Source organism: Opisthorchis viverrini, assembly GCF_000715545.1.
Source record: "Opisthorchis viverrini unplaced genomic scaffold opera_v5_177, whole genome shotgun sequence".
In the NCBI taxonomy this organism is placed as follows: Eukaryota; Metazoa; Platyhelminthes; class Trematoda; order Opisthorchiida; family Opisthorchiidae; genus Opisthorchis; species Opisthorchis viverrini.
The window spans coordinates 311,521-336,270 of record NW_008751830.1 but is presented as its reverse complement, the minus strand read 5'-3'; the positions used below and the strand labels follow the sequence as shown (position 1 = coordinate 336,270).

The 24,750-nt window shown below is 46.2% G+C and overlaps 1 protein-coding gene across 1 annotated transcript in view; it reads left to right on the top strand.

Annotated features, from left to right (window-relative positions):
* The window catches only part of T265_07502 (hypothetical protein), a gene marked incomplete at both ends in the record, with an annotated part of 73,672 nt that extends 64,251 nt beyond the window's left edge, over positions 1-9,421 (top strand). The window contains 4 exons of the mRNA XM_009173039.1: positions 2,075-2,314; positions 4,103-4,171; positions 6,805-7,163; positions 8,492-9,421. Coding sequence (XP_009171303.1) covers positions 2,075-2,314; positions 4,103-4,171; positions 6,805-7,163; positions 8,492-8,911 — 1,088 coding nt within the window. The remainder of the gene's footprint in view (positions 1-2,074; positions 2,315-4,102; positions 4,172-6,804; positions 7,164-8,491) is intronic.
* Positions 9,422-24,750: the final 15,329 nt, after the last annotated feature.

Here is a 24,750-nt window from a genome sequence, read left to right as displayed (position 1 = left end):
CTTGCAATCCATTGAGAGGTACTGGAAATTGTGGAGCGTTTTACGTATCTTGGAAGTTGTATTAGTTCTGATTGTAGTGTGGCAGATGAGGTGAATGCAAGGCTCGGGTCGCGTTTGCTAATTTGCGACACCTATGGTGTCAGGGTGGTTTATCCCTGATTCTCAAGGAATGTGTGTATCAAGCTGCAGTACGAGCTTTTTTTTGTATGACTGTGAGATTTGGCCTATTCGAGCAGTGGAACTTAGACGTCTTCAGGTGTTCGACAATCATGTCAGCATATCCGTAACGGGACAATCAGAATGCACGTTTCCGGTTGTGCAACGGGTACTTTCGTTGAAGAATGTGTCCAGCACCAGAAGCTGCATTCGTTGTGTTGTGTTGTGTATGCTAGTTGAGTGATTTAAGAGCTTGATGCGATTTATTCTGTCACGTTGATAGTCTAGTCACTTGAGTGGGAAACCCTCAAGGCCAGATGAAGATCAGCTACACTGCAGATGAACCAATGAAAGAAAGAGTGCTGCGGCTCAGTTGGCTACAACAGAGGGAAAATGAAATCTTAGTGAAATATAACAGAGAGTAGGACTGTTCGTTAGGGTCTGACCGTCCTAACAACTCCCTTTTCTCGGGTTCGATTGTATTCACGACTTTGAAGACAGACTGCGAAGATTCGCTCAGTTTTGAACCCAGGTACGATGGGACTTTGTATGTGACCCACATCCTGGATTTTCGCTCTCCGGAAAGATGATACTCGATAAAAACCCGTCGATAACAATGGTAATGATCCCTACTGACTGATGGGTTGCTTTCTGCCGTACACTCGTGTGTTCAGCTCTCTGATTGCTCGTTACAGTTATGTACACGTAACTTTGGAGCATCACACACGCACGTCTTGTCGGTTTACTAGATTATGAGGCGAAAAGCTATTCAGGTCATCCTTTTTTCTTAAATATCGTGAGAAACCTGACTTCGCGTTCAATTTTCTCATTGAAATCAGTAACCGCACCATGTGGCACGCTTTATTCTGGTGCAAAATGCATTTAGACAGTGAAAGTCGATTCTTGTCCATAAACTACAGTTGTGTTCACTCTTAAAAGTACTTAGGCATCATTCACGCATCCTTTTAATTAGCCCTTCTTTGAACTTCGGGTTATTCAATACTGCTAAATGCATCATCTTCTTTGAAATTAAATAGTCATCGTTGACAGTAGTACACCAAAAAGACTGAAATCACCCTAAAAACATGCTTCAAACTGGAAGCCAAAGGCGAATATCATTGGGCAATTAGAAAAACCAGGTGAAATCCTTCTAGCTAGTATGATCAGGAAGTTGCTAGAATAACTTACTTCAATATGGCCTTCCCGTTAGTGGAACAATGCGTCTTTTGTGTCCTCAATTTCACCTGGTTTCATGAATGCCATCCCGCGTCACATGTAGCTTATACTATCCTGATTAGAATGAACTGAGTCAGCTCCGATTCCACCCTAATGGCCATAGGCGACCGCTGCCCGGATGTGCGAAGTAACTTTTAGGTATGGTGATTTCGTTTAACACTTCGCCTACAACTTGAGTTTCACAAGGGTTCGTTGCTGTGTAGCTCTGAGGACCCCCTGCGTCGCCTTCATCAGCTAATCTTTATAAGAGTTTTTTTTGAATCTTTATTTCCGGAGGGAACGACAGCCGATTGGATGGCGTTCATGTGAGTTTTAAACCCGGTTGTTCTAATTAGTCCATGTTCTGACCTACTCGGATATCCGGGCCGGCTTGGCATTTCGGTTTCAGTGACCACAAAATGGAAAATAAATTGTTCGGTTCGGTAATTTTATGGTATGTGTTTTATGTATGCGAATATTGCTGAATTGCGAACTGGTTAGCATGGGGCGGCTTCAACCACCCGAGTTTTTAACTGTGTCAGGTCTTTTTTCATCTTCAAATGAGGAGTTTTCAGTCGGTGAATTATTAGAGGGGGCTTCAGGTTACTGAAGGAGATCCACGAACACTAGATACCTGTTGCGTATAGCTTGTTTCATTTTTGGTCGTTTCCTGCATATGTACGTCACCCGTGTACTATTATAGAACTGTTGTCAACACTGATGTGTATTGCCTTATTGTGCCGCGTTCGCATTCATGCCTGTTCAGTTTCCCCTTTCCGAATCCTCCCTTCAGATGTACGTCAATCGCGGCTGATCGAATTGCAGAACTTTCTTTCCCAACTACCCTCTGAGACGTTGGTGCACTTCGAAATGGCTTCTTTTGTCAACCAAACGTTCGCGAGTGACATGGTTCGTAAGCTGATGCCCTACGTGGATTCGATCGGTGAGTTCTTGTTTCTCTAAGTGCTACATCAGCCAGGCAAGACGTGTACGTGGCCCCCAAACATAACATAGCCTGGATGAGTCCCATAGCGTACAAACAGGCATACATTACTCTAGGTTGGATGCATTGCAGAGTTACTTGACATACATGTTTTGGCAGCTAAAAACTCAAAGCTATGCTTCATAAAATGGCAAGATGAGTGGCTATTTATTGAATCAAGCTACGAGTTCCACCAGAAGTTGGGTAATTCCTTAGTTTACCTTGTCCACTTCCTGCTCAGCCACGTTCTTCTGTCGACAAAGCTGTTGGTGTCCTATGTTCACAGCATTTTTTCATCTCTCGACAGCTTCCGTTTCATGGTTAGCTATTTCTGTAAACCTAGACAGAGAGTTCCTCGGATGAATCGGCTGTCACTTGATCTAATGATGTAAACCAAAAACGACACATGCTGTGAGCGCGGGCCGAGGTCTTTAGACAGAGGTCATGAGTTCACATTGTGTCCTGTGCTCTTGTCTGCCCTTTTTCATTGAAGCTTCTTATTCGCAATCTAAGCTTGCCCTTGTCTCAGACTGTCATCATGAAATGAATAAAAAACCATCTAGTGGTGATGGTATCGCAGTTCGCCATCATTTTTCAGGGAATCTTTATTTACGGGATGCTTTTTCTTCTGAACATCCGACGTTTAATAGAGGCGTGATGTTGCGAGTTCCATGAGAATACATATTACTTGGAAATGAGGTGGAACCTCGCTCGTCATACCCATAAACTTGGTTGTATGGTTCTGGAACGGCCCGTTAATCCGCCTCCAAGAGGCGTCACTCGATATGGCAGCGATTCAGCACTCCTCACTGACGGCATAAACGGTGCTCATTGACGGAAAAATCAGCGAATTCTCGTTGCGTCACCGCAGCCCCACTGGAAAACTATCATTCTTGTGCAACCCAGTATATGACCGGTTTGTATGCGTTCACCTCATGGACCCCAATAACGATGAGGACGTGCGTTACCGACTGCGTCTTTCTTGATTAATATTCAGTTAATCAGCCGAGAAATCTGAGTGCTATCAGTGCTGTTCACCTTCCGGGACAGAGCTGGCGTGACTCTATGTGTTTGACTAGCACCGAAAGATTTTGTGGCTAGCCGACTCCAGTGTCAGCCTCCGTCCAGATTGACTGAATGTTGGAGGCAAATCCCCTCGGGTGTTTTTCGTGGATCAGCCCTGGGTCCCTCCTCCTTGTCCCATTCTCTTTCTTACCATTACAGGGCTTTATTCAAATAACTTACCACGGTTGTATGGCGCTGATGCGCCAGTCTTCTCCTCCGGTGTTGTTGTCAACGATGATGGTGATGCTGCTTCGTTCTTCAGTCTCTTTTCACAGCTCATCAGTCCAACATACGGTCCATCATTTTATGTCTACCTGACAATTTGGATCCAAAATGTTTCCTGCTGTGTACCTTCACTTTCCCATTTTTTTATTCCCAGAGCTTCGTTCAGATAAATTGGCACAGTTCCATGACAGTAAAGCACCAGTCTTTTCTGGTGTTGTTGTCAGTAATTAGGAAGAGGGGGAAACGAACCACCACATTTCAGCTAAAGTCATGGTCGTGGGGTTATTCATCGAGAAGCATACGTCTGTGGTTAACAGCCTCCAGTTTTTTTTATTAGTTTGCGCGTATTAATGTGTTGGAATATTCTGTCTCCGACAAACGTACAATTCGAAAGATGCGAAACATCCACAAGCAACGGATGACTTTTCCTCATCATCTTCATGGACAGCATGACATCAGTGTTCAACACTGATGCTTCGCTTGCGGCGTCTCCAACCGGTGGAGATCACGCGGTTCCCATCCTGAAAGGTAAGCAGCACCGACAGCACCCAAACGTTTCATAATCTCTTTCAAATCCATCTGCCAAGTCAAGGGTTGACCACCTCTCTTCTTCTGCCATTCTGAGTTGGGTATGGAAAACGACACTCTCTTCGGCAAACTTTGGTTCGGTATACGCAATACGTGGCTTAACGAACGCAGCTTTTGTTCTGGACATATTCTTTAATGGAAGTTTTTGTTGCACAGCCGAAAACGTGCTTTCCGAATGCTCCCTTGGGGTTAGCCGAAGCCAACTCACACCAGCAATGGTCCAGAGACAATGTCGAAGGTCTGAAGGAATTTCAGTTCCGCTGCTCAAATAGGCCAAGTCTCACAGCCATACAAAAAACAGTCCGCACTGTAGCCTGACACACGTCCCTTGAGATTCAGGGATATATCGCTTTGGTGCTAAATTAGCAGACGCGACCCGAGCCTTGCAGATTCGTGCACTGACCTCATCTGTCACACTGCAATCACAACTAATACAGCTTCCCACAACTTCGAGTACCTCCCCCTGGATTGTCGGTGGCGTGCTCAGTGACTGCATGACCGTACACTTTGCGGGTGCAAAGTGCACGGGACGGGATGACTTTAGTTCATCCAAAAACACCTGCGCCTTCTCCTCCTCTTCGAAGACGAGATCAATGTCGTCTGCATATTCCAGATCGACAAGGTTTACGTCAGAGGCTATTTGAACACCGGGGTTTTGGAGACTCTCCAGCGTTCGTTTCATTATCTCATCGATCACTAAACTAGGTAAGAATGTGTGGAGTGGGCACCCCTGTTGGACACCACTTTGTATACGGAAGCTTTTGGAGAGCTCTTCACATATTCTCACATCCGGAAGTCTGAGAATACAACTAATTCAGTATGTTCACAAACTTCCGGAGTATTCCCTTGTGGGCAAACCTGTCAATGGGAACAGGCCGGTCAGTTGAGTCGTATGCTTCTTGAAAATCCAGGAATATTACATTTGTGGGTCGTTTGTACATATGGCGTTGTTCTAGCACCTGACGGAGTGCGAAGATTTGGTCCACCTGAATCCTACCGGGTGGCCTTTTCTACAAGTCTTCTATATACGTCCAGTGTAGCTTATCTGAAATGATAAGTCGCTAGTATGTGAGGAATAAATTCATTGATTTTTTAGGTGAGCTTTCATCTACCCTTTAAAAGCTTTTCGAGTTTTCGATTTCCAGACCATGCTCGGTGACATGGCCACCTTTCTCCCGGAGCTGTTCTTGTGAGAACTTCTCCCCCCCCCCATTCAACACAAGACTTATGCTGTCTTTCGAAGAGTTATATTGGCTGGGACTTCAGCGTACACATCACCAGAGAAACGACCCAGCTAAAGGAACTGCAACCGTTTTCTTTGCAGCTTACTTTTTCGCCGGACATCTCATTCCCTTCACCGCCTAGCACCTGATCGCAGCAGATTTTATTAAACGATTTTAGTCGGCCATTAATAGCTGTGAGATCGATGTGTTGCCTTTTGCCCCTTACATCCGATTTTATTGCAGAAATTTTTTTGTAAAATGTAGTGCCTGTAGCGTGAGCACGATGTGACCATTTGGAAACCTCTATGTCTTAACATGGTCTTGGGTGAGTGTCTTGAAGAAACAGGTAAAGCCGTCCTTTGTATCGCGCTGAAATCCCTGCACCGGGGTTACCACCGATCCCCACCTTCCGATGGCATGGGTAGAAAAGCCTACAAAACTCGAGATGACAGGTTTTGGTTTAAGCCTCGGATTGACAACAGGTGGGGTGGGAAGCCGTCAGTACCGCTGTTACGGCTTCTTGACTTTCTTCATGCCTTTTGCTTTTGAGAAGGAAGGGGGAGCCTGTTAAATTTCTTGGAGTTTCGAGTTCACTATCTCTCCAAGTGGCGATGAAACGCAGGCAAGGAATAACTGGACATTCAGTTTTTACAAGAACGCAGTATAATCTTACTGTGAATGGAGAAAATCCTTGTTCTCGTGCCTGCTTGGTGGTTCATTAAACCCTAAAGCAAGACAAATTGTCTAGACCCAGTACACTACTCATAAGGTTGCTGAAAACCCTTCGATTGTTTTTGCCCGTCCTGTGGCCCATCAGATATGCTCAGTCATCGAGTTTTCGTCAATCTTATGCTCCATTTGAACCCAAATCGGACAGCTTTTCGCATACGATATCCTGAATATCGTGCCAACTGAAGCATGAGGCGGCCTGTGTGCAGCACATTCAGCTGAAGCGGAGCATCATAAATGAAGGTCACCCGAAGTCAGTTAAGTTTCCTGCCGAATATAGAGACCGTTTCTTTGTCATTTTCAGTGAGTTCTTCGATGACCACCGAGCAAGTGCGCGGTCCAATTGGGCTGGCCTGTTAGACTACTACAGTGCTGTCTATTGCAATCACTAACTGGCTCATCTATCCCATAATTCGTGGCTCACGAATGAATAGCGCCTATATATGGTTCTCATGTGGACGTCCAGACGGATACATGTTCGAATATCCACGTACCTTAGCACATAATATTTCAAAACTTTGGCGTTCGTTTTCTTTGTGATTGTTGTCGTTAGTTTTTTTTCACCAAAGATTAGCAGCCATTTAGATGCTTTAACTCATGTTGCCCTTTCTATTTCCATAGGTCTGAACGAACAAGAGTTGCCCAACCTCACCAGCCTTTTGTCCAGTGGCTCCACAACTTCGATCAGTTCCGCCTATCCACGCGTTGCTCACATGTTGGACGAGATGCGAACCGTCTGGGCTACAATGACGGACCCCAACTTACCGCGCGTACCATCCGCATCGGGTCCCGGTTGGCGTCGGTTATCCCGCATTCATTTGCACACAATCGCCTACCAGATAATCATGGTCCGAAGGCACATTCGTGGGGGTGCTGAAGCCAGAAAACAGTTGGATGCTACCGTCAAAATGGGTGGCATGCCAGCCAGACGTGCTGATGTTGGTCTGGCTTGGCCGTTCGCAAGGGCCGCTGCAGCCAAAGTACGATCTCTCTACTTCACTCACATATCCATCGAAGGCCCCCACGTGGTTGTAACCCTTCTAGAAACAACCTAATTGTAGTTTGGAACGGGATAGATTCTCATGTAGCGGCATCAGCACTTTCCTATGGTTTGTCTGTTTCCATGTTGATAGCAATCATGTTGCTGTAATTTGATCGCTCACAACCCCCGCACTTTTCTCTTCTCCTCGATATTTGTGTGTGTGGATTAGGTTTGGTCTCTTTTGTAACTACCTGTCGCAAATTGATCCCATTCTTTTCTCAGAGCATGACGCTTTACTGTCTGTGTGTGTGATGGCATTTAAATTAATCCGTTGATGATGATGGTATGTCTTGTTGCTTTGACCTAGATTTAGCTCATTAGTGAAGCAAGCAAGAAAACTTTCACCATCTCATTCAAACTAATTATTTCAGATGCACTTGCAAGTGAGCTACTTACTTACACACTGAATTATGCCGTTTGCTAAGCTCGTAAAAGCGATATTCTGTGATTGACGTCATGCAGCCTAGACTGCGCAATAGCTGATCCTGTCTTCGTTTATGCTGCGTGCTTCAACTGCAGCTCTCACCGGATTTGCCAATCGTCGATAATCGGTTGAGCATGTTTAAAGACTTTAGGACTGTCTCTTTTCTATTCACCTTTCGGTCTTTTCTATCCTGTCTTATTTAAGTGCGTTTGGTTTGTCCACAAACCGCGTGTCATGTACACCCATTTCTTTAAAAAAGACGGATACGTATTATCTTGATGGAACACGCTATTGAGTGTGGTTCGCCAAGGAACACATTATTTTGACATCCTTCACAGGGTGTGTAACAATTTCCACAAAACGCCATAGACTGAGGGCACAAATGAGCAGCTGAGCAACCCTGAGTACACCGCAGACTGCCGAGTGTTGCCAGCGCGTCGACCTTACGATCTGTTCCGATTGTACACCAGTGACCAGCAATCACAGTTCCTACATCAACCAAAGATATTTCTGTTGTCCCAACATTGGGGGGCTTTCTCAAGAAAGCTCAAGAAAGTAGACAAATCCAGACCATGACCGCCTCGAAATCGATCTGCGAGTTGGATCATGTAGAATCACAAACAAGTTCACCATTTCTAAATGTATGTGAGCTGTGTTGTAAAGCAAAGTGGGAATGTATATACAAACAGTGAAACTTCGATGAATGGACCGATATCCGTGATAATTGTAATTCTCACTCCGGTCGTTGTGGTAGGCAAGGATTACTTAATCTTTTTTGAGGGATCTGATTCAGCATAAGAATTAGAAGCTACTTTATTTGATTCCTTTTTCTCCCTCTCCAGGCCAGTCTCATTGCACATCGACACACCTGCTGCGCATCGGCCATCGACCCGGTTAAGACACGTATTCTGATGGATGATTCGTTTGCCGTTACAGCGGACCCAGAAAGGTGGAAATCTGCCTTACGTGGCTCACATCAGAGCGGGATACGTGGCAGCCACAACGTCCCACGAGTCCATTTCAACGAGACTGCGCCGGTGTTCTGTTGGACGGAACCGGAGCCTCAGTTGTCAGACACCGGAGAATTCGGACGATCAGCAGAGGGCAACCTCCCGACGATACCGTTTGACACTCAAGTGGAATTTTGCATCGCTCCTGTACTTGTGTGTTCCACAGTGCGCCAAACTGTCGGTGCTGGTGACAATATATCTGCAGGTGCGTTGCGCGCACAACTCACCGCGCGCCAACCGCCAAAAGACTAATGCGTCTGTAGAACTAATGCCTTCTCACTGTTTTGCCCCGCTTATTTTTCAATCCAGAGTTATTTCTTTTATCTTTATGTTCGAGCTTGTTCGAATTCACCTTCCAAACCCGTTTCAGAAACTTCAGTGCCCTGGTCGGTTTTCTCTCTTGACAACAGATGTAGGAAAAGGATTTTACTTTACGTTCGAATATTTTCTTCATCTCTCTTTCTCTCAAAGCCGGTGTCCTCACATACCAGCTGCCGATCTTCGGGCGGTTAGCCTTGTTGTCTTCACTTTATTCAAGGTTTTTTAAAGGAAATTGTCAGCTATTTGTGTTCCTGAAAGTAGCCAGAAAATGCACAGCTATCTGACGCGATGAATGTCTCACTCAACTTGCATGAGTTTTACTGAAGCAGGTCGTACCCAGTGTTGCCAGATGTTCATATTGTGTCGGTCTTTAATCATCCTGAGGTTGCTGTTAAAATTTTCATCTAGATCCCTCATTTCGTAAACAAAATGAAAGAGAAGAATAGATGCTTTCTTCTCATCCTTTTACTCAGCTGTAATTGGTCTGTGGAGTGATCACAAGGTCTAAACACTAACCTTGATTCTGCACAGACCTCGACGCTAATTTCACTGCCTTGTATGGCGCACGCAACTGAGTTTCAGTAGATAACTCAGATCAACCGAAGCTGCTTATTTGTATGCACCAGCAGGTGATGAATTTACTGCATTCAAAAAACGGGTGAAATGATGAAATTCTTGGAAATTAAGAAAAAGCCGTTGAGTTGCCGCAAAGCGTGTCTCAAGTGTGACCACAAGAAAGTTACTATTAAAACATGCGTGTCAAGTAAGGTACAAAGTGCCATAAGTGGTGGTTCATGTGAAGTGCTTATGAATGAATTCAACAAGGACACCCGTTGGGTCGGTACACTAAATTATTGATTAGTGGGGCTGAGCAATGGACTAAAGTCCAGCTTTGGGCCTGTGAATAATGTATTGTGGAACGGAAGAGGACATTTAACTAGTGCAAAGTTGTGGTGGCTATAAAGAGACGTCTTCCGGAAGTAAGGACTAAGGGACGGCGGTTTCGCTTGAGTGTCAACAGTCAGCGTGTTTGCAGTTCTGAGTTACGACGACTGAGCGTTAGTTGCTATTAGTGCCCGGTACGGGCGTTGATAATCAGGACTAGATGAAGCAGTGAAGAGAACAACTGGACACTCGGTTTAGCGCAAACTGCGGCGTACTCGTTGATCGAAGTGAAGCTTTGTCGAAAAGTCCTTGTATCCCGGATAGGGGCAGTCAGTGACGCTGTCTCAGCTAGTGACCAGACTAATGGATAGCGCATGATATGCGCCAGGGACAAGAAGGGCTGGGCAACGATGGCGTTGGTAGGAGGTAAGGAACAGTTTCGTCCACTTTCGGAGCAACGGAATCGCTGCGCTGATTGTTCAAGAGTACGGAGTTATCGCGTCGTCCCCGCCCGCCGATGTCAAACACCGGTGTCAGTATTTCTACTCAGAATGTATCAATTGTCTGAGACGGTCTCTTTCAGCTCGGTTATGAAGGCCCTTGCATTCCAACATCAAGGTTACGTAAGATATGGTTAAAACATGGATCCAGGTTGAGTGTGACTAGTGATAAGCGTTCGCTTATGTCACAAATATACTCATTTGCAAATCAATTTAGTTTTCACGGGAGACTCGAGTGAATCTCTCGTTTGTGATGTACTTCAACTGAATAATCTGCATAAAGGCCGCCTCATGTTTCAGTTGGAACGATATTCGAGATATCGCAATATATTTTCATAGAGGAAACTATTCACAAGGTTGCTGGAGACTCTTCGACAGCCCACGACCTTCCTGGGAGTGATCCGGTAAGTGCAGTCCCCGAGTTGGAGAACACCATAGACGAGAGATTCACTTGAGTCTCCCGCGAAAGACAAATTGATTTGCGACTGAATTTATTTGTCAAAATCAGTCCAGTTCCGGTTAAAGTAGAACATATTGTTGACGGAAACTAGGGAACTGTGCCTACCTGATAAGTCCCAAGAAGTCTGAAACCAGTCGTGCGCCGTCAAAGTTTCCAGCAGCCTTGTGGATAGTTTCACTCATGTGATTTAGTCTAGCTGTGTACCAATGAAAAGCATTTTCCATACTAATTCAGAGAATAGTGCAAGAACTTCAAAACCGAACACAATCAAATGCGATCGTAGGCCGTTCAAACATTCTTCAGACTCAGTGTTCCACAGTTTAGTGGGTAGATTTCAAGAGCGCGGAACACCGGATTCCCCTCACGTTTTGTATCCTGACAAGAAGAATCCCTAGATATTTATTGCGCCCTGAAAATCCTTTAAGATTTTACTCATCGCATGCCTGACCACAGGAAATGATAACCGACGATAACAAAGCCAGCAGAAAGGTGGAGGTGCACCCGCGTGTGGTGGAACCTTCCATGAAAGTTGTGACGGGGCCTCGGCCTTTTGGTTCATTCAGACGCGAACGTCAGACCACATCACGCGCTGCAGCGAACGGTCACAAAATACTATGAGCGTCAGAACGAAACTTCCTTCAATCGAGTTCGCAACCGTTACCGGGATTGCTCTGCAGGTTTGTTAGGTCAGTTCTCGCGTATGAGGGAACAAGCCACCCGCACAGGAGCCGGAGACAACGAGGTGAAAAGAGTTCAATCTCCTGCCACATACTTGATCCCGGGTCCACATAAGTCCATATATACATTTAGCATTGCGGATTAACAAATTTGTTCAATCATGATTACCTCCGTGCATTTATAGAGATTCCGAGTAGTATTTCCCCACCGCTTCACTGGCGCACGAACGTTCCTCATTCTATCGCAGATGTTACACGCCAAAGATCGTCCACCTATGATCGAGAAAATGCCCTTCGCCTGACCTGCCTATCAAAGTTGCATTATTTAGAACTGCATAGCGACAGACGCGCTTAAGCTAGTCAACACCGACTCCTGACTCTGCGAGCGGATAAAAAATCAACGGGCTAATGATCAGCCGAAAGGCGAAGTAATTTACAAGAAACCACGGTGTATTCTATGTCTAGAAATTTCACAAATACTAAGAGAAGCCTGCAGGCTAGTTGTCCATATCTGGAAAGGGGATCATCCACGGAAAAAGCTCCCTCATCGCCACTGCACAGTTCATGCTGTTATCTAACAATGTTGTACTTAATGGGAATTGAGATCCATAGGAAAGTGTGTTGTGAACAGGATCGCCGAACAAAATCATCTCATTTGTTAAATCTGGGAAGTGTAAAGCAAACAAACGTCAATGACCGATCTTCCAGGGTGGAATTTGCATGAGCGTTTCTTTATGTATTTTTTGTTCTCGATGAATACCCGAGAACGCCATAATATATTGAAGTGCTATTTCGTGCTTTATCTCGCGTAAAACGGTAACAAGACGCGAATCGGTGATGGTCCCCGACACGGATCCATGGATTGATACGCAGGGTCGGGTCTTTTGCCCAAGTGTCCCAGATCGGTTTTGTCATTTTCGTTCAGTGCCTGTGGCTCACTTAAAAGGCACAAGTAAAAAATGGGTGTAGCACTGCTCTTTATGTTCTCATCGCGGAGCAGTATGCTTGCCAGCGCGAGGATCCGCATAAATACATGTCTAATAGCGCTTCAAACTGGGTTCTAGAAGGAGCGTGGTCATTCCACGAAGCTACTACCCGAAATGAGAAAAAAAATTTATCTAATGAATTCGTGCGCTCCGAGCTTGAAAACATTTTACTATTTCCCCGCCGTGCATTTGCTGCGCCAACGGTGACAAGCCTGTTGGCCAAGCCTTGTTCAAACAGGGCATAAGTAACAATTAGGTCCCCTCGGAGGCGACGATACTCCACGGGAAATAGCTCAAGCACCGCCAGACGGGTAGTGGCTCGCTGGACACGCTCAATGAGGCTGATGTCTTTAGTGTGTCCTGAGTAGACAACCTGGTTGACGTATTCCAGGAGCGGTCCGACGTAGGCCCCATAGAGTATTTGGAAGTCCATGCGGCTAATGCAGTAGAAGGCGCGCTGGATCACCCGTAAAATGGCGAAGGCCTTTTGGGCCGTTTTCTCATGGTGCAGTGTGGAGGACAAGTTCGAGGAGACCCAGACACCCAAATGCTTTAGGGCTTCTATCCTAATGATGTTTTCTGGTCTTTTCCCACCACGCAGGACAAAGGCATTCGCTAATCCTTCTCCAAATGACAAATGGACGCACTTTCCATCATTCAGAGGAAGGTGCTAGCCCAACGACCACTGCTTGGCAGCGTCTACATCCATCTGGAAGGCACTGGCATTGGAACTTCGGGATTCCAAGTCGTCCGAAAAAGGTGGACATGGACTTGTAAGAACATCTGAAAGGTCACTGACGTAGCTCAGAAACAGGAGTGGCCCCAGAACGGAGCCTTGAGGAACTCCAATGGAGACCGGCGCTGGAGAAGAGTCGCCAGAACATACATTCAATCGGAGTGATCTGTCTGATTAGAACGTCTTGAATTTCATGCGAATCGAGTTTGTGGAGCAGCGGGGAGTGTGGGACCCATCAGATACTTTTTAGAAACCGAAACTATGGCATCTGATATCAGTCCTCCCTCCTTGGCTTGCTTTCAGCCGTCCATAAACTCGAGCATTTTTGTCACGCGAGGACGGTTTGGGAGAAATCTGTGGTGGGCTGTAGATATCAGGTTGCTGTAAGTAAGGTGCCCTAGGCTAGCCCGCTTCAGACTGCGTTCCATCACCTTGCGCGGCACGCTAGTGAGGATTATAGGCCTATAGCTGCCAGGCGACAGTCGGTCACCAGTTTTGTAGATTGGCGTGCCAATCGCTTCCTCTAAGCAAAGGGAAGGCAGCCTTCGTCAAGCGAGTGACAAACACTACGTATAAATGATTTGCCAGTGTAGATGACGTTTCCTCCGGGATCCTTGGATGAACCTCGTTGGTCCCCAATGCGCAGAATTGGTTGATCTTGAGCAAGAGTCGACGAATGCCCTCCACCGTGAAGACCAAGTCGGTTAGAGGCTGTTCGTTGTTACGCCTTGGCAAGAGTTGATGTGACGAGGACGCTGGGGCTGTATATAGACCTGCATCGTATTCCTTTTAAGCTTCGGATACCACTGTTGGGTCACTCGTGGGCGCTCCGATCCTATCCCTCAAAGAGAACACAAATGGTTTATTTCTGCGGCGATGTCTCATGTATTTAAACAGTACGTTTTTGTTTTTCCGGGCGAGGTCTAGGATGGTGGCTTGTTTTCGTATGTTCCATTGGCGGATTTCTGATTTCCAGCGTTTCCGCATTTCACGAAATGCCAGCTCAACCTCCGTATCCCCTGTAGTCGACTTTTTGAAAAAAATTGGGAGCTCTTTTCCAGAAGTCAGTGCATCCTTTTAGGCAGCCTGCGGCTCATCCGACTGCGTGCTGGTTTTTTTGGACGAACAGTGCGTCAGCCACCAGACTTGTCCGCCAGATGTATGATTGCTTCAGTGGACAGTGATATTTGGTAAGCCGCTAAAATCCGAACGTAGATTACGATGGTTTTCTGTTTAAACAAATATGTGAATAGATGCATTAGTTTTGCGCAAAGAGTTTTCCCCCCGAAAGGTTTTGCAGCTAAGAGCATTGTGCCTCTAATGGGCCCAAGTATCTGCAGGGGGTCATTAGCCTCGCAATGCTCTCAGCTGCAAAACCTTCACAAGTGGAATAGAACATACTACGCAGAAATGTTGCATTTTGTTGGATATGTGCTCAGACCAAAAAACATCCCAATCTATGATCATATTTCCCCAGCTCACCAAATTCCACTGTTCACTGAAGCAACCATGTCTCTGCCTGAAAAGTCCTGCGGAATAATTTTCCAGCATCGCTGAGACCTCGGGGCGCCTATAGTGGGCCTAAAGTTTTGGACTGGTACTCTTAACTCAATTGCCCGATTGGTTTAGTCCATCAGGGGAAAGTCATAACTTTCGAAATTTCAATTCCATTGTGCGAATACTGAAAGTCGTATCCGCATTTATCAGTGGTCGCCTTTTGAAGGCGCGCTAATTTTTAATTAAGTTCAAATTTAAATAACTGAAATTACTCAACACCGGAAGGCGCTTTATTATTTCTCAAAAATGTGGCACTGGATGGTTCACAAAAATTCTTCGAAGGACCCTGCCCACCCAAAGAAATCTTGTTCACACATGTAGAACGTTCCCCGGCATGCTTAATAAAACCCACCAGCAAAGTATTATGTCAGGATTCCGCTTGGAACTTTGTAAATCACACGTCTTCTCTGATCTACCCTTTATTTGAACCGCAGCCGCCACACAACAAGAACTCGAGGAGCCACGATCGCCAAGATCATCCGTGAACCCGTGACATGGATTTCAATCTTCATCCAGATAGTCCATGGTAAGGGTGGCTGAATTCTAGAAAGTGCGGTATCCAACCTTCCTTCCATCTGCACACGAACGCTGAATCAGTATCAATCTCATAAAATATGTACTCATAGTTGTCCAGAATTTGCAACGCTATTTCCACTGATTACTTAGGTGCATGAGACCGAAATACACCAAGTTATGGGCAAAGGCGTTTCAAAAGTCGAGAAAACTGATATTCGCATCCTATCTAAAAGGCCAACTTTAAAATTGCTCTGTTGGTAGACATAGCACGTTCATTTTGCTTCTGTATGTGCGAGTTTCGGGGATCGTTTCCTGAGTCAACCATTGGTGCACAGTTGATGATGGCAAATATATAATTCAGAAGGTATATGCACTAATAATATTTTTTATCATGGTGAGATACAACACGTATAAACATAAGTGCAAAGTGGAGTGTGTAGTGAGTCAAATGAGAAACTAATCTTTTGTGAAAGTCCCATGGTGAAAGTCCGGGCGGCGGGAATGCGTTTTCTTCGCAGATATAGCTGCTACATTTGTTCCTTCCTTGTCCGTGACTTGTGGAGTTTGGCCGACCACTTAATCCCTGCGCGCGCCAGTCTGTGTTGACCGTGTTGTGTGCAGCGTGCTGTGTGTTATAGTTGGCGATCAAGCGTTTGCCCAGCTCAGCCAACAAGCGACACCCGAGCCACCAACATTCCGCTCAGTGCAGGGAAATCCTCCAAGCTATTCCGACTAGAAACGGCTCGTATTTTTCAACAGTAGCAGGGCCCAGTGCAACGACAGACGTTATCAATTCTTTTTTCCTATCCAATTTATACACACGGAATGTTTAGCTTAATTAGGTTTATACTGGCCCTGTGGTTTTCTTGTCTACGGTGCCAAATTCGCCAGTTGTAGGAAGCATTAAAAGCAAGAATCACAAAACCCATTCACACTGTGCACAGCCGGATATTTCCGAAGCCTTTGCTTAATAATCACCCTCTTGAAGGCTGAAATTAAGACATCGTTGGTTGGTCAGATGGATGATGATCCTCTGAAAATTAGCTTGAAAATGTTCCCACCGCAGTCGTATAGACTCACTCAACTGCGCACTGACAATGTTCCCTCCAATGGTGATGAAACGTCTGCAAGCTAACTGCGAAGCCGTTTGAAAAAAACGGCAGTCTAGCCATTTACCAGTAAACGCACCAATATTTTGACACACTGACAAGAGTTTGGGCACTTCTTAGCATACACACGACCAGCTGTCCAAGTAGATTTTTTTGACACCGCCGTTTACCGAAATTCTCAGGATTTGTCCTATTTTATTACTTTTGTGATACTGCCATTGCTCATAGCATAAGACGTCAGTGTGAAGAATTTCTCTCAAATATATGAATCACAAGCTGTCCTCGCATGCTTTGGTGGAAAATGCGAGGATAAATTACTGGTTGGACCGGTCTTCAGCACTTCGTTCCGGGCTATTCCTGGAATAATATAGGAGGGAGGTGTTCAATAGCGTGGCACTGCTATCCGCACACGGCGTTGCATAACTGAATAGTCAGAATCACCCATCTGAATGTGACATTACTCTGAAAACATTAGTATGGCGTAGGTAATTTCAAACATTTACGGATTAAAACATAGGGTCGACGTTTTCATCCAAGCTTCTAGGTCGGATTTGTTGTTTCACTCAGTGACCCTCGCTTGCCTGGAGGGCACAAGCAGACAGATTTTGAAGCACCGCTGTTTACTTTCTAGTCGCCTGGCAGTGAGCCTGCTAGGGCAATGATTCATATGAAAAGTATATAAACTGTTTTGGATTTTGTGTTAGATATGCCCTGTCAACCATCGGAAGAAAATTATTCCACGCACCAAGTACCCGAAATTGGGAAAATTGTTGCCAAATGAAATTGCGCGCTCTGAGCTTGAAAATCTTCCTGCCGTGCCCTCGCCATGCGTTAGTTGGATCTACGACAGAATAGCTGTTGGAAACACCCTGAAACAAAGCAACGATATTCCAGGGGAAAGGGTGCAAGCACCTCGAGACCTAATGTTATTTATACGGTCATTTCCGTAAGCTCAGCAAGTTGGTTTTAGCCACCCTCACTTTCATTGTAATGGTGTCTGATTTCGCCTGTTGACAAGAGGGGAGGCGAAGTAAGGCCATATAATCTGTCTTCCGGTGCAAACGAGTGCCTCTGGAGACAAGAAACCCACACACGTCCTTTCCAACTGCTTTTTTACCTCATCTATCAGCTCGTGCATATGCAATTTTGTATTTTCAGTCTTACAGTTGCTGTGTTCTTCGCATAAGCATCCATGTTCTCTTGTACCGGTGTCTTTGTCGGGGTCAGGACACTTCAGAGGGCAACAATAACATTTAAGGCGTGGTGCAAGAACCGCTAAAGCTCGCATAGCGTAGAATACGGGAGAAACGCCCCTAAATTTGGCAGGCCCGGTGACCTATTTTACCATAACTGGTATGCATCTCTTCCGCTCTCACCACCCCCAGGATTTGAAGATCCGCATTTAAGCAAGTCTGAATTGGCGGTGAGTGAAACCCTTGGGTCTTTGCAAAACAAATGAATTGAAATCACACTCTGCGGGCATGAATTTCGATACTCTGAAAGGCCCAAGAACATAATGCGTGCCAAACGGTTAGGAAAATATAGCTGAGAACGTTGGTCCGCGAATTTAAGGCCAGCAGCAACTTTCATGGCCACAGTTTGTACAAGTCTGAATAGGCTCACGACTCTCTTGCGTCCTGAGTAGAAAACTAGGCTGACGTATTCAAGAACCTACCCGGCGTAAACCCAATAAAGTACTTAGAATTCCATGCCAGTAACACAGGGAGGTTCGTCGAATCATCCGTAGAACGGCGGATGCCTTATGAGCCGACTTTCAGGGGTGCAGTTAAAACACGTTCAATATGAATCGAATAAGTAAATTCTTTGTGGTATCCATCCCCGTGATGTCTTCCGGTCAATCTCACCATGCAGGACACAGCGATTTCCCGAGTCTCCTCCGAATGATATGTGGGCGCACTTTTCGTCCTCCGGGAGAAGGTGCCAGTCCGATGACCACTGATTTGCAGCGTCTACATCCAATCGGAGGGTACTAGCATTTGAGCCCCAAGATTTTGACTCGTCCGCAAATAGATCATGCCACGATTGCCATGTCTTCTACACGATGGGATGTAAACCTATTACCATTTTCATTATAACATCTGGAAGGTCGCTAACGTAGAAGGGAAACGGAAGTGGTCCCAAGGAGATTTTGGTAACTCCAGTGGAGACTGATGACGAGGAGGAATAGGTCGGGCCTATTTTCGCTCGAAATGTTTTGTCTGATAAGAATGCCCCAACCCACTGAGGAATTTCCATTTAAATCCTGTAAGTTTTAAGTTTGTGAAGCAGCATTTGTGAGACTCAAACGAATGCTTCTGAGAAGTCGAAATATATGGCAGCCGAAAAAGACCTTCACCCTTAGCTTGTGTTACGCCGTCCAAAACTACGATAATGATTTCTACGCAAGAACGGTTTCGAAGTAGTCTACAAACCCGACCTATATCTATTCGGCATCGGTCTCTACTGGGATTACCAAAAGCTACTCCTTGGGACCACTTCCGTTTCCCTTCTACGTTAGCGACCTTCCAGCCAGAATAATGAAAATGGTAATAGGTTTACATCCCATCGTGTAGAAGACATGGCAATCGTGGCATGATCTATTTGCGGACGAGTCAAAATCTTGGGGCTCAAATGCTAGTACCCTCCGATTGGATGTAGACGCTGCAAATCAGTGGTCATCGGACTGGCACCTTCTCCCGGAGGACGAAAAGTGCGCCCACATATCATTCGGAGGAGACTCGGGAAATCGCTGTGTCCTGCATGGTGAGAATTGACCGGAAGACATCACGGGGATGGATGCCAAAAAGGGTTTGAGTATCTAGCTCTCTTCAAGCATATACTTCCCACTGCACCACGGGAAATCACCTCAAAAGGCACTCGCCGAACGGTTCGGGGCAACTTCTCCCGTATTAGCAGCACGCATTTCCAAATATTATACTTCCAAATACTATATGGGACCTGTTTTGAGACCGCCTCTTGAAAATACCAAGTTGTCTATAAAAGGCGCAAGAAGCATATAACCCTCATTTTCCGTACCTAAAAAGGGGCTATGAAAGTTACTGCAGACCTGAAATCTGCAGCTATGCAACCCATCTCGGTGGGCTTGGCTTCTTCACCTGGAGCATCGTCGCATCCGAGGAGACCTAATACTCACTTGTGGCCTAAGCGAACAAGGTTTGGCCAACAGACCTTTCACCGTTAGTCCAGTTGACATACGGCGAGGACATGGTGAAACTTACGGGCTCACACCGCACACTTGTACCAGGCAACGTTTTTCCTCATTTCGGGTAGTTGCTACGTGGGAGGCCTTCCCTTGACGGTTGCCCATGCTACACGAAGTACCAAGTGCAAAGCGCTATTAGACACACTCTTTGCGAATCCCTGCGCAGACGAGCTTACTGTGCGGTTTTTTAGTGGTCGGGCTGCCTAAAAAGCCGATTCACAGAAGTGTGTGGCGAAGAAACAAAAGTAATATCACCTGGTTGATTATAGAGTAATAAAGAGGGTGGACGGAACAGACCTACCAAGGATCATTCCCTCTAAAGTAGTTGTTCGTTTGTCCAGACCAGCAAATAAATAATAATCACATGATGGTTGTCCGTGGGTCTTCTTTCGAGCAGTCCTCACGTATAACAAATTCCGAAAATAACCTGAACTATCTCGATGCCAGAGTTGGCGAATGACTATCGCGAATGACCGCCGTATGAGCGAGACAATAGAAGCACGTGACCACGTTTGTCTTGCGTAAACTTTTACAAAAGCGTGTTTTTGTAGTTTTTCGTATTCAGGCAAAAAACATTTGTGCAACTAACTAAATACGAAACGTTACAATGGAACCGAAGATACAAAGCACCGCAGTGTTGAGAATATGGAGAACAGTGCTACAACCTTTTCCAACTTGTGCCTTTCAGACGAACGGTTGCCGCTGGACAACGAGAGCAAAACCTACCCAGGGAACTTGGGCGGAAGCCTCAATCCTTTCTACCAATCCGTGACTCCGTGAATACGTGGATAAGCACCTGAGCTGCAACCGAAGTTGAGGAGCTGCTATGTGTGCTGCCAGAGGTCCACCCATTTCTCCTCTTCCACCCAACATACAAGTTTCACTTTAAAGGCCGTGCGAGACAAATGGATATTCGGGAGTTAGTCTTTCCATTCATGTGTACACGTGTCGCTGTCCCATTATTCCCACCAATCATCTCCCCACAAGTCCAGGCCTCTCTTTATGGACCAATCGCGTGCATGCATATTTTGGGTTCTGCGGCAGCTATGCGTCCGCGATGATGTTGTTTAGTCCAGATACGTGTGCTGGCACACAGGTTCTAGCCTTTTGCCCAGACTTCCCAGGTCGGTCTTGTTCTTGTCGTTTAAGAGCGTACGTTCGCTCAAAGGGCGCGAGTGAAAAACGGTGTGTCACCGCCTTTCGTATTCTCAGTGCGGTGCAGTAAACCTACCAGCTCGCGGACTCGTAAAATATCACTCGATAATGATTTCGTCTGGACCTTAGATGCAGCGTGAAAAACCACCAAAGGAAGTTCGTTCCATGCACCAACTGCACGAAGTGAGAAACCTTGTCTAATAAATGTGCGGTCATGGATTCACCCATTGATATACTTGCTCGAGGCTCTCGCCCAATCTTCCGCGGTCGGGTTTGTCCTTGACGTTCAGCGGCTCTTGTTTACGTAAAAGGCGCAAGCGAGAAAAGCGTGTAACACTGCTGCTTCAGTTCTAGACTCGAGGCAGTAAGCTTGTCAGTTGCGTCTGTTGTTTTAGTCAACGGTGAAAAACTTGTCGGTTGAGCCGAGTAAACAGCTTGTTGGCGTATTAAAGAAGCAGCCTGACGTGTATGCGTGCAAACAGTGTATGATTTACACAAACATTTGTGGGCACACCCTGTTGAAAGAAATGAGCTGGTGGACGGAATGGGACACACCTGATGTACAGATTATCGGGTGCCCGTGTGAGTGCCGTTGCCCTAGCACCTGATACAATGTGAAAATCTGGTCCACACAGCCTTCTTCCTGGTTACTACCATGTCTCATGTTGTCGGGTCCAGCCTTCATAAGATGACGTGGAATAGGTAATGCAAAGGATCTAATTAATTCCAATGTGCTTGCCAAACCCGCTTCAAACACCCTTCTTGAAAATGAACAGCGCTACTGACTCACCTCGGTTATTTGGTACGTCCTCTTTCTCTCTGAATCCTCATTCTTCCTTTGGGTGGTCTGGTGGCTAGGCACCGAATGCGTGCTACAGCTGAACCCTTTTCTTAAAGCTGTCGGGTTTTCGGATTCATTGTCTAGAGCACCGTTGAGGGTTGGGAGACCCACTGACCAATTTGAATTGTTGATGAAAGTGTTCAGCTCGATTAATCGGACGCTCATTGTCAGGCATAAGCGAGTAGTTGTTATAAATGATTGTTTCCCTCGCCTGAGACATATTTGGACCCGTTACGTGTATCAACTGCAATAGTTTACGTCCATACCCACTGGTTAAAGTGCGGATTTACTGACCGGAAGGTCCGTGGTTTAATCCAACCAGTGCATTTCGGCTGCTCTCGACTATGCTTGGGTAACCTGGCAGTATCTTTTGACGTACACAGCTTTGTGTACGGAAGTTTTTGGAGAGTTTTCCATATACTCTTACACGCATGGAAAGCTGAGAATTCGGGAGACTTATTATGTTTACAAACTTTCTGGATATTCATCGATGGATGAGCGTGGTAAGGAAAACAGACCAGTCAACCGAGACGAATGCACCCTGGCAATCCAGGAATATTAAATTGTGGGTTGCTTTTACGTATGGCGTTCTTCTAGCATCTGACAGTGTGAAGATTTGTCAACGCAACCCCTACCAGGCCGGAGTCCCGCTTTGGAGTCAGTGTTTCACGAACCACAAGTGACGCCTACTATCTCCTTACGGCCGGAGGCGAGATGACTCGGTGATTAGAGCTTGGATTTACTGACCGGAAGGTCCATGATTCGAACCCGACTTCGGCCTTCCGACTTCCCTTAACGAGGCTTGGGCAACTTGGCAATATCCCAGTCCTCGTGCTTCCTTCGGGTGGCATGACAGTTAGGCATCGAAAAGGTGCTACAGCTGAACGATACAACTTTTTACAACCGGGTTTAAGCTTGTGGATACCACATTCACTGTGAGCCCCTTTTTAAAATGGACACTACCACCGACTCTCACCAGTTGTCTGGGATTTTTCTAAATACACGCAAACAAATCAGACAAGTGCTGGTTGTGGGCTTCGCCCATATTTTTTAACAACGCTGGTAGGAGGTCCTCGGGCCGTTACGAAGAGACTGGATCTTACCGTGGTGTAGAGTTTTGTATGCCTCGGCGACCCATTTAGCTACACTGGGGGACGTCCATGCGACACTCACAGACTCTCATACCAGGTTGGTCAGTGATTAGTGGTCTCAGGAACACAGTCTCCTGGCCATCCAAGTTGGGAGCTAGAACATTCGTGGTGACTTGTCCTATACAAATGATAATACTCCTGCATCTACCGCCAACCACCGTTGCCTTGTGGTCAGGCTTTTGAGCCAAAAACTTTGGTTGAGGACCCTAATCGTCCTCTTTTCTAGATGTGAGCGCCCTTGCAGTATCCCAACCCACATGCAACCATGACATTTACAACTAACTATACTCATACCACCTCGGGAGTCGCGTCGTGTCATTAGCCGGGTCGTCTTATTTGCTACATATAAGGCGGGTAGGCGAAAACTACTGCTGATGCCTCCTTTCTTTCACTTGGATGTTTTCCCTCTTCTACTCTACTCCACCTACCCAAATTTGAATACTCTCTCCACAGGTCCAAGCATTAGAAATGACCGCCTTTCCCGCTGTCCATCACACGCAGCTACAGCTTCTGTAGGTCTGACTTCAGTAACAAACCTAAACACTTCGAATTCTGTTCTGAAACCCCGACAGCCTGCCTACTTAGCCGCTTTCTGTATTCGCACACTGAAGCACACACGGCAGCAAGTGACTCTTGCTCGTGCGTTGCATTCCCTATGCATTGATTTATACTGTCTGACAGAAACAAGGACACAGGACGCAAATACTGTGACTGAACTGACTGCCCATCTGTTGAGGATGTCAGTATCCCCAGAAACTGTTTATATTCCGAGTTATTGCCAGTTTATTTTCAAAAATTTTTGAATTTTTAAATTTCGCGCCTTTTCCGCCATGTTGCACCTCAATCCGTAAAGACCGCGCTCTCTTCCTATTGGCCAGCCATACTTTGTGTGCATTAACTGATTTGCCGCTCCCCAAGTTCGCTCGAAATATATATATATATACGACGTTGCTCCCACCGTAATTCGCCTTTGGTTGAGGCAGTAAAAGCCCTCTTCTGAAGGTCTGGTCTTCTTCTCTGTCTGCGCTAGGAGTGGTTGGGCTCGCGTCATAGCTGGGGAGTTGTTCGCTCGTTCTCAGGTCGCGTATATTCGTTGATCGTACCCGATTCCGATACATATCACCATCCCCCACCGTTTTTTTCCAAGTCTCTACTGCGTGCGTTTGGTGGTGCAGGGGCCATTGCAGCTGTATTTGAAGGCGTGGGTATTGTATTGAGTGACCGAGCGGAAGTGTCTCTACTTGATTGGATGTCCGTTGATAGTCGCTTTCTCTCGGTTTGTTTGGCAACGTCTGAGAGAATCTAGAGGAAGTGAGGTCCATCGCACCCTGTTTACCGTCCGTTTACGCCCCAACTGACTGTACCTCTGAATCTGCCAACGACGCTCAGGTGCCCTTTTTCTGCGGGCTTAAAGCTCGGATATCGTTGTGGTTGCTGTTAACATGAACGTCAAGGTAGTTAGACTAAGCGCTGCTGAGGCACGATTTGGTGGTCATCTTGGGCAACGGTAATCGCCTGCTTCAGATGTGTGCTGACCACCGAATGTTCCCTTGCAGTACGGATTCCCGGAACAGCGGAAATCGCTTTACAACATGGCGCTGATCAACAAACTAGCCACGAATCCAAACGGACCACATCGCCCCCAGTTATCGGTGCCATGGGTGACACTGTTTGCCGCTCTTTCTGCAACACTAGCGTGGACTCCGACCATGCACTTATACGCTGCTGCTTTTCATTGCGTTTTTCACGTCTACGCCAAACGCGCGCACTTTGCTTAGCCATTGAGAGGCTCATGGACCCCGAATTCAAACGGAACTATCAGAACCAGTCCTTCGAACGTTTGCCCGACGTCCGATGTCGGTTATAAACGGGCACTGGGAAAGTGCATCCGAAGCGATGCTTAAAGCCGGAACTTCTGATTGCAGTGCAACCCATCCAGCCTCATCCAAACATCGGAACTCCGATGGGGCTGCG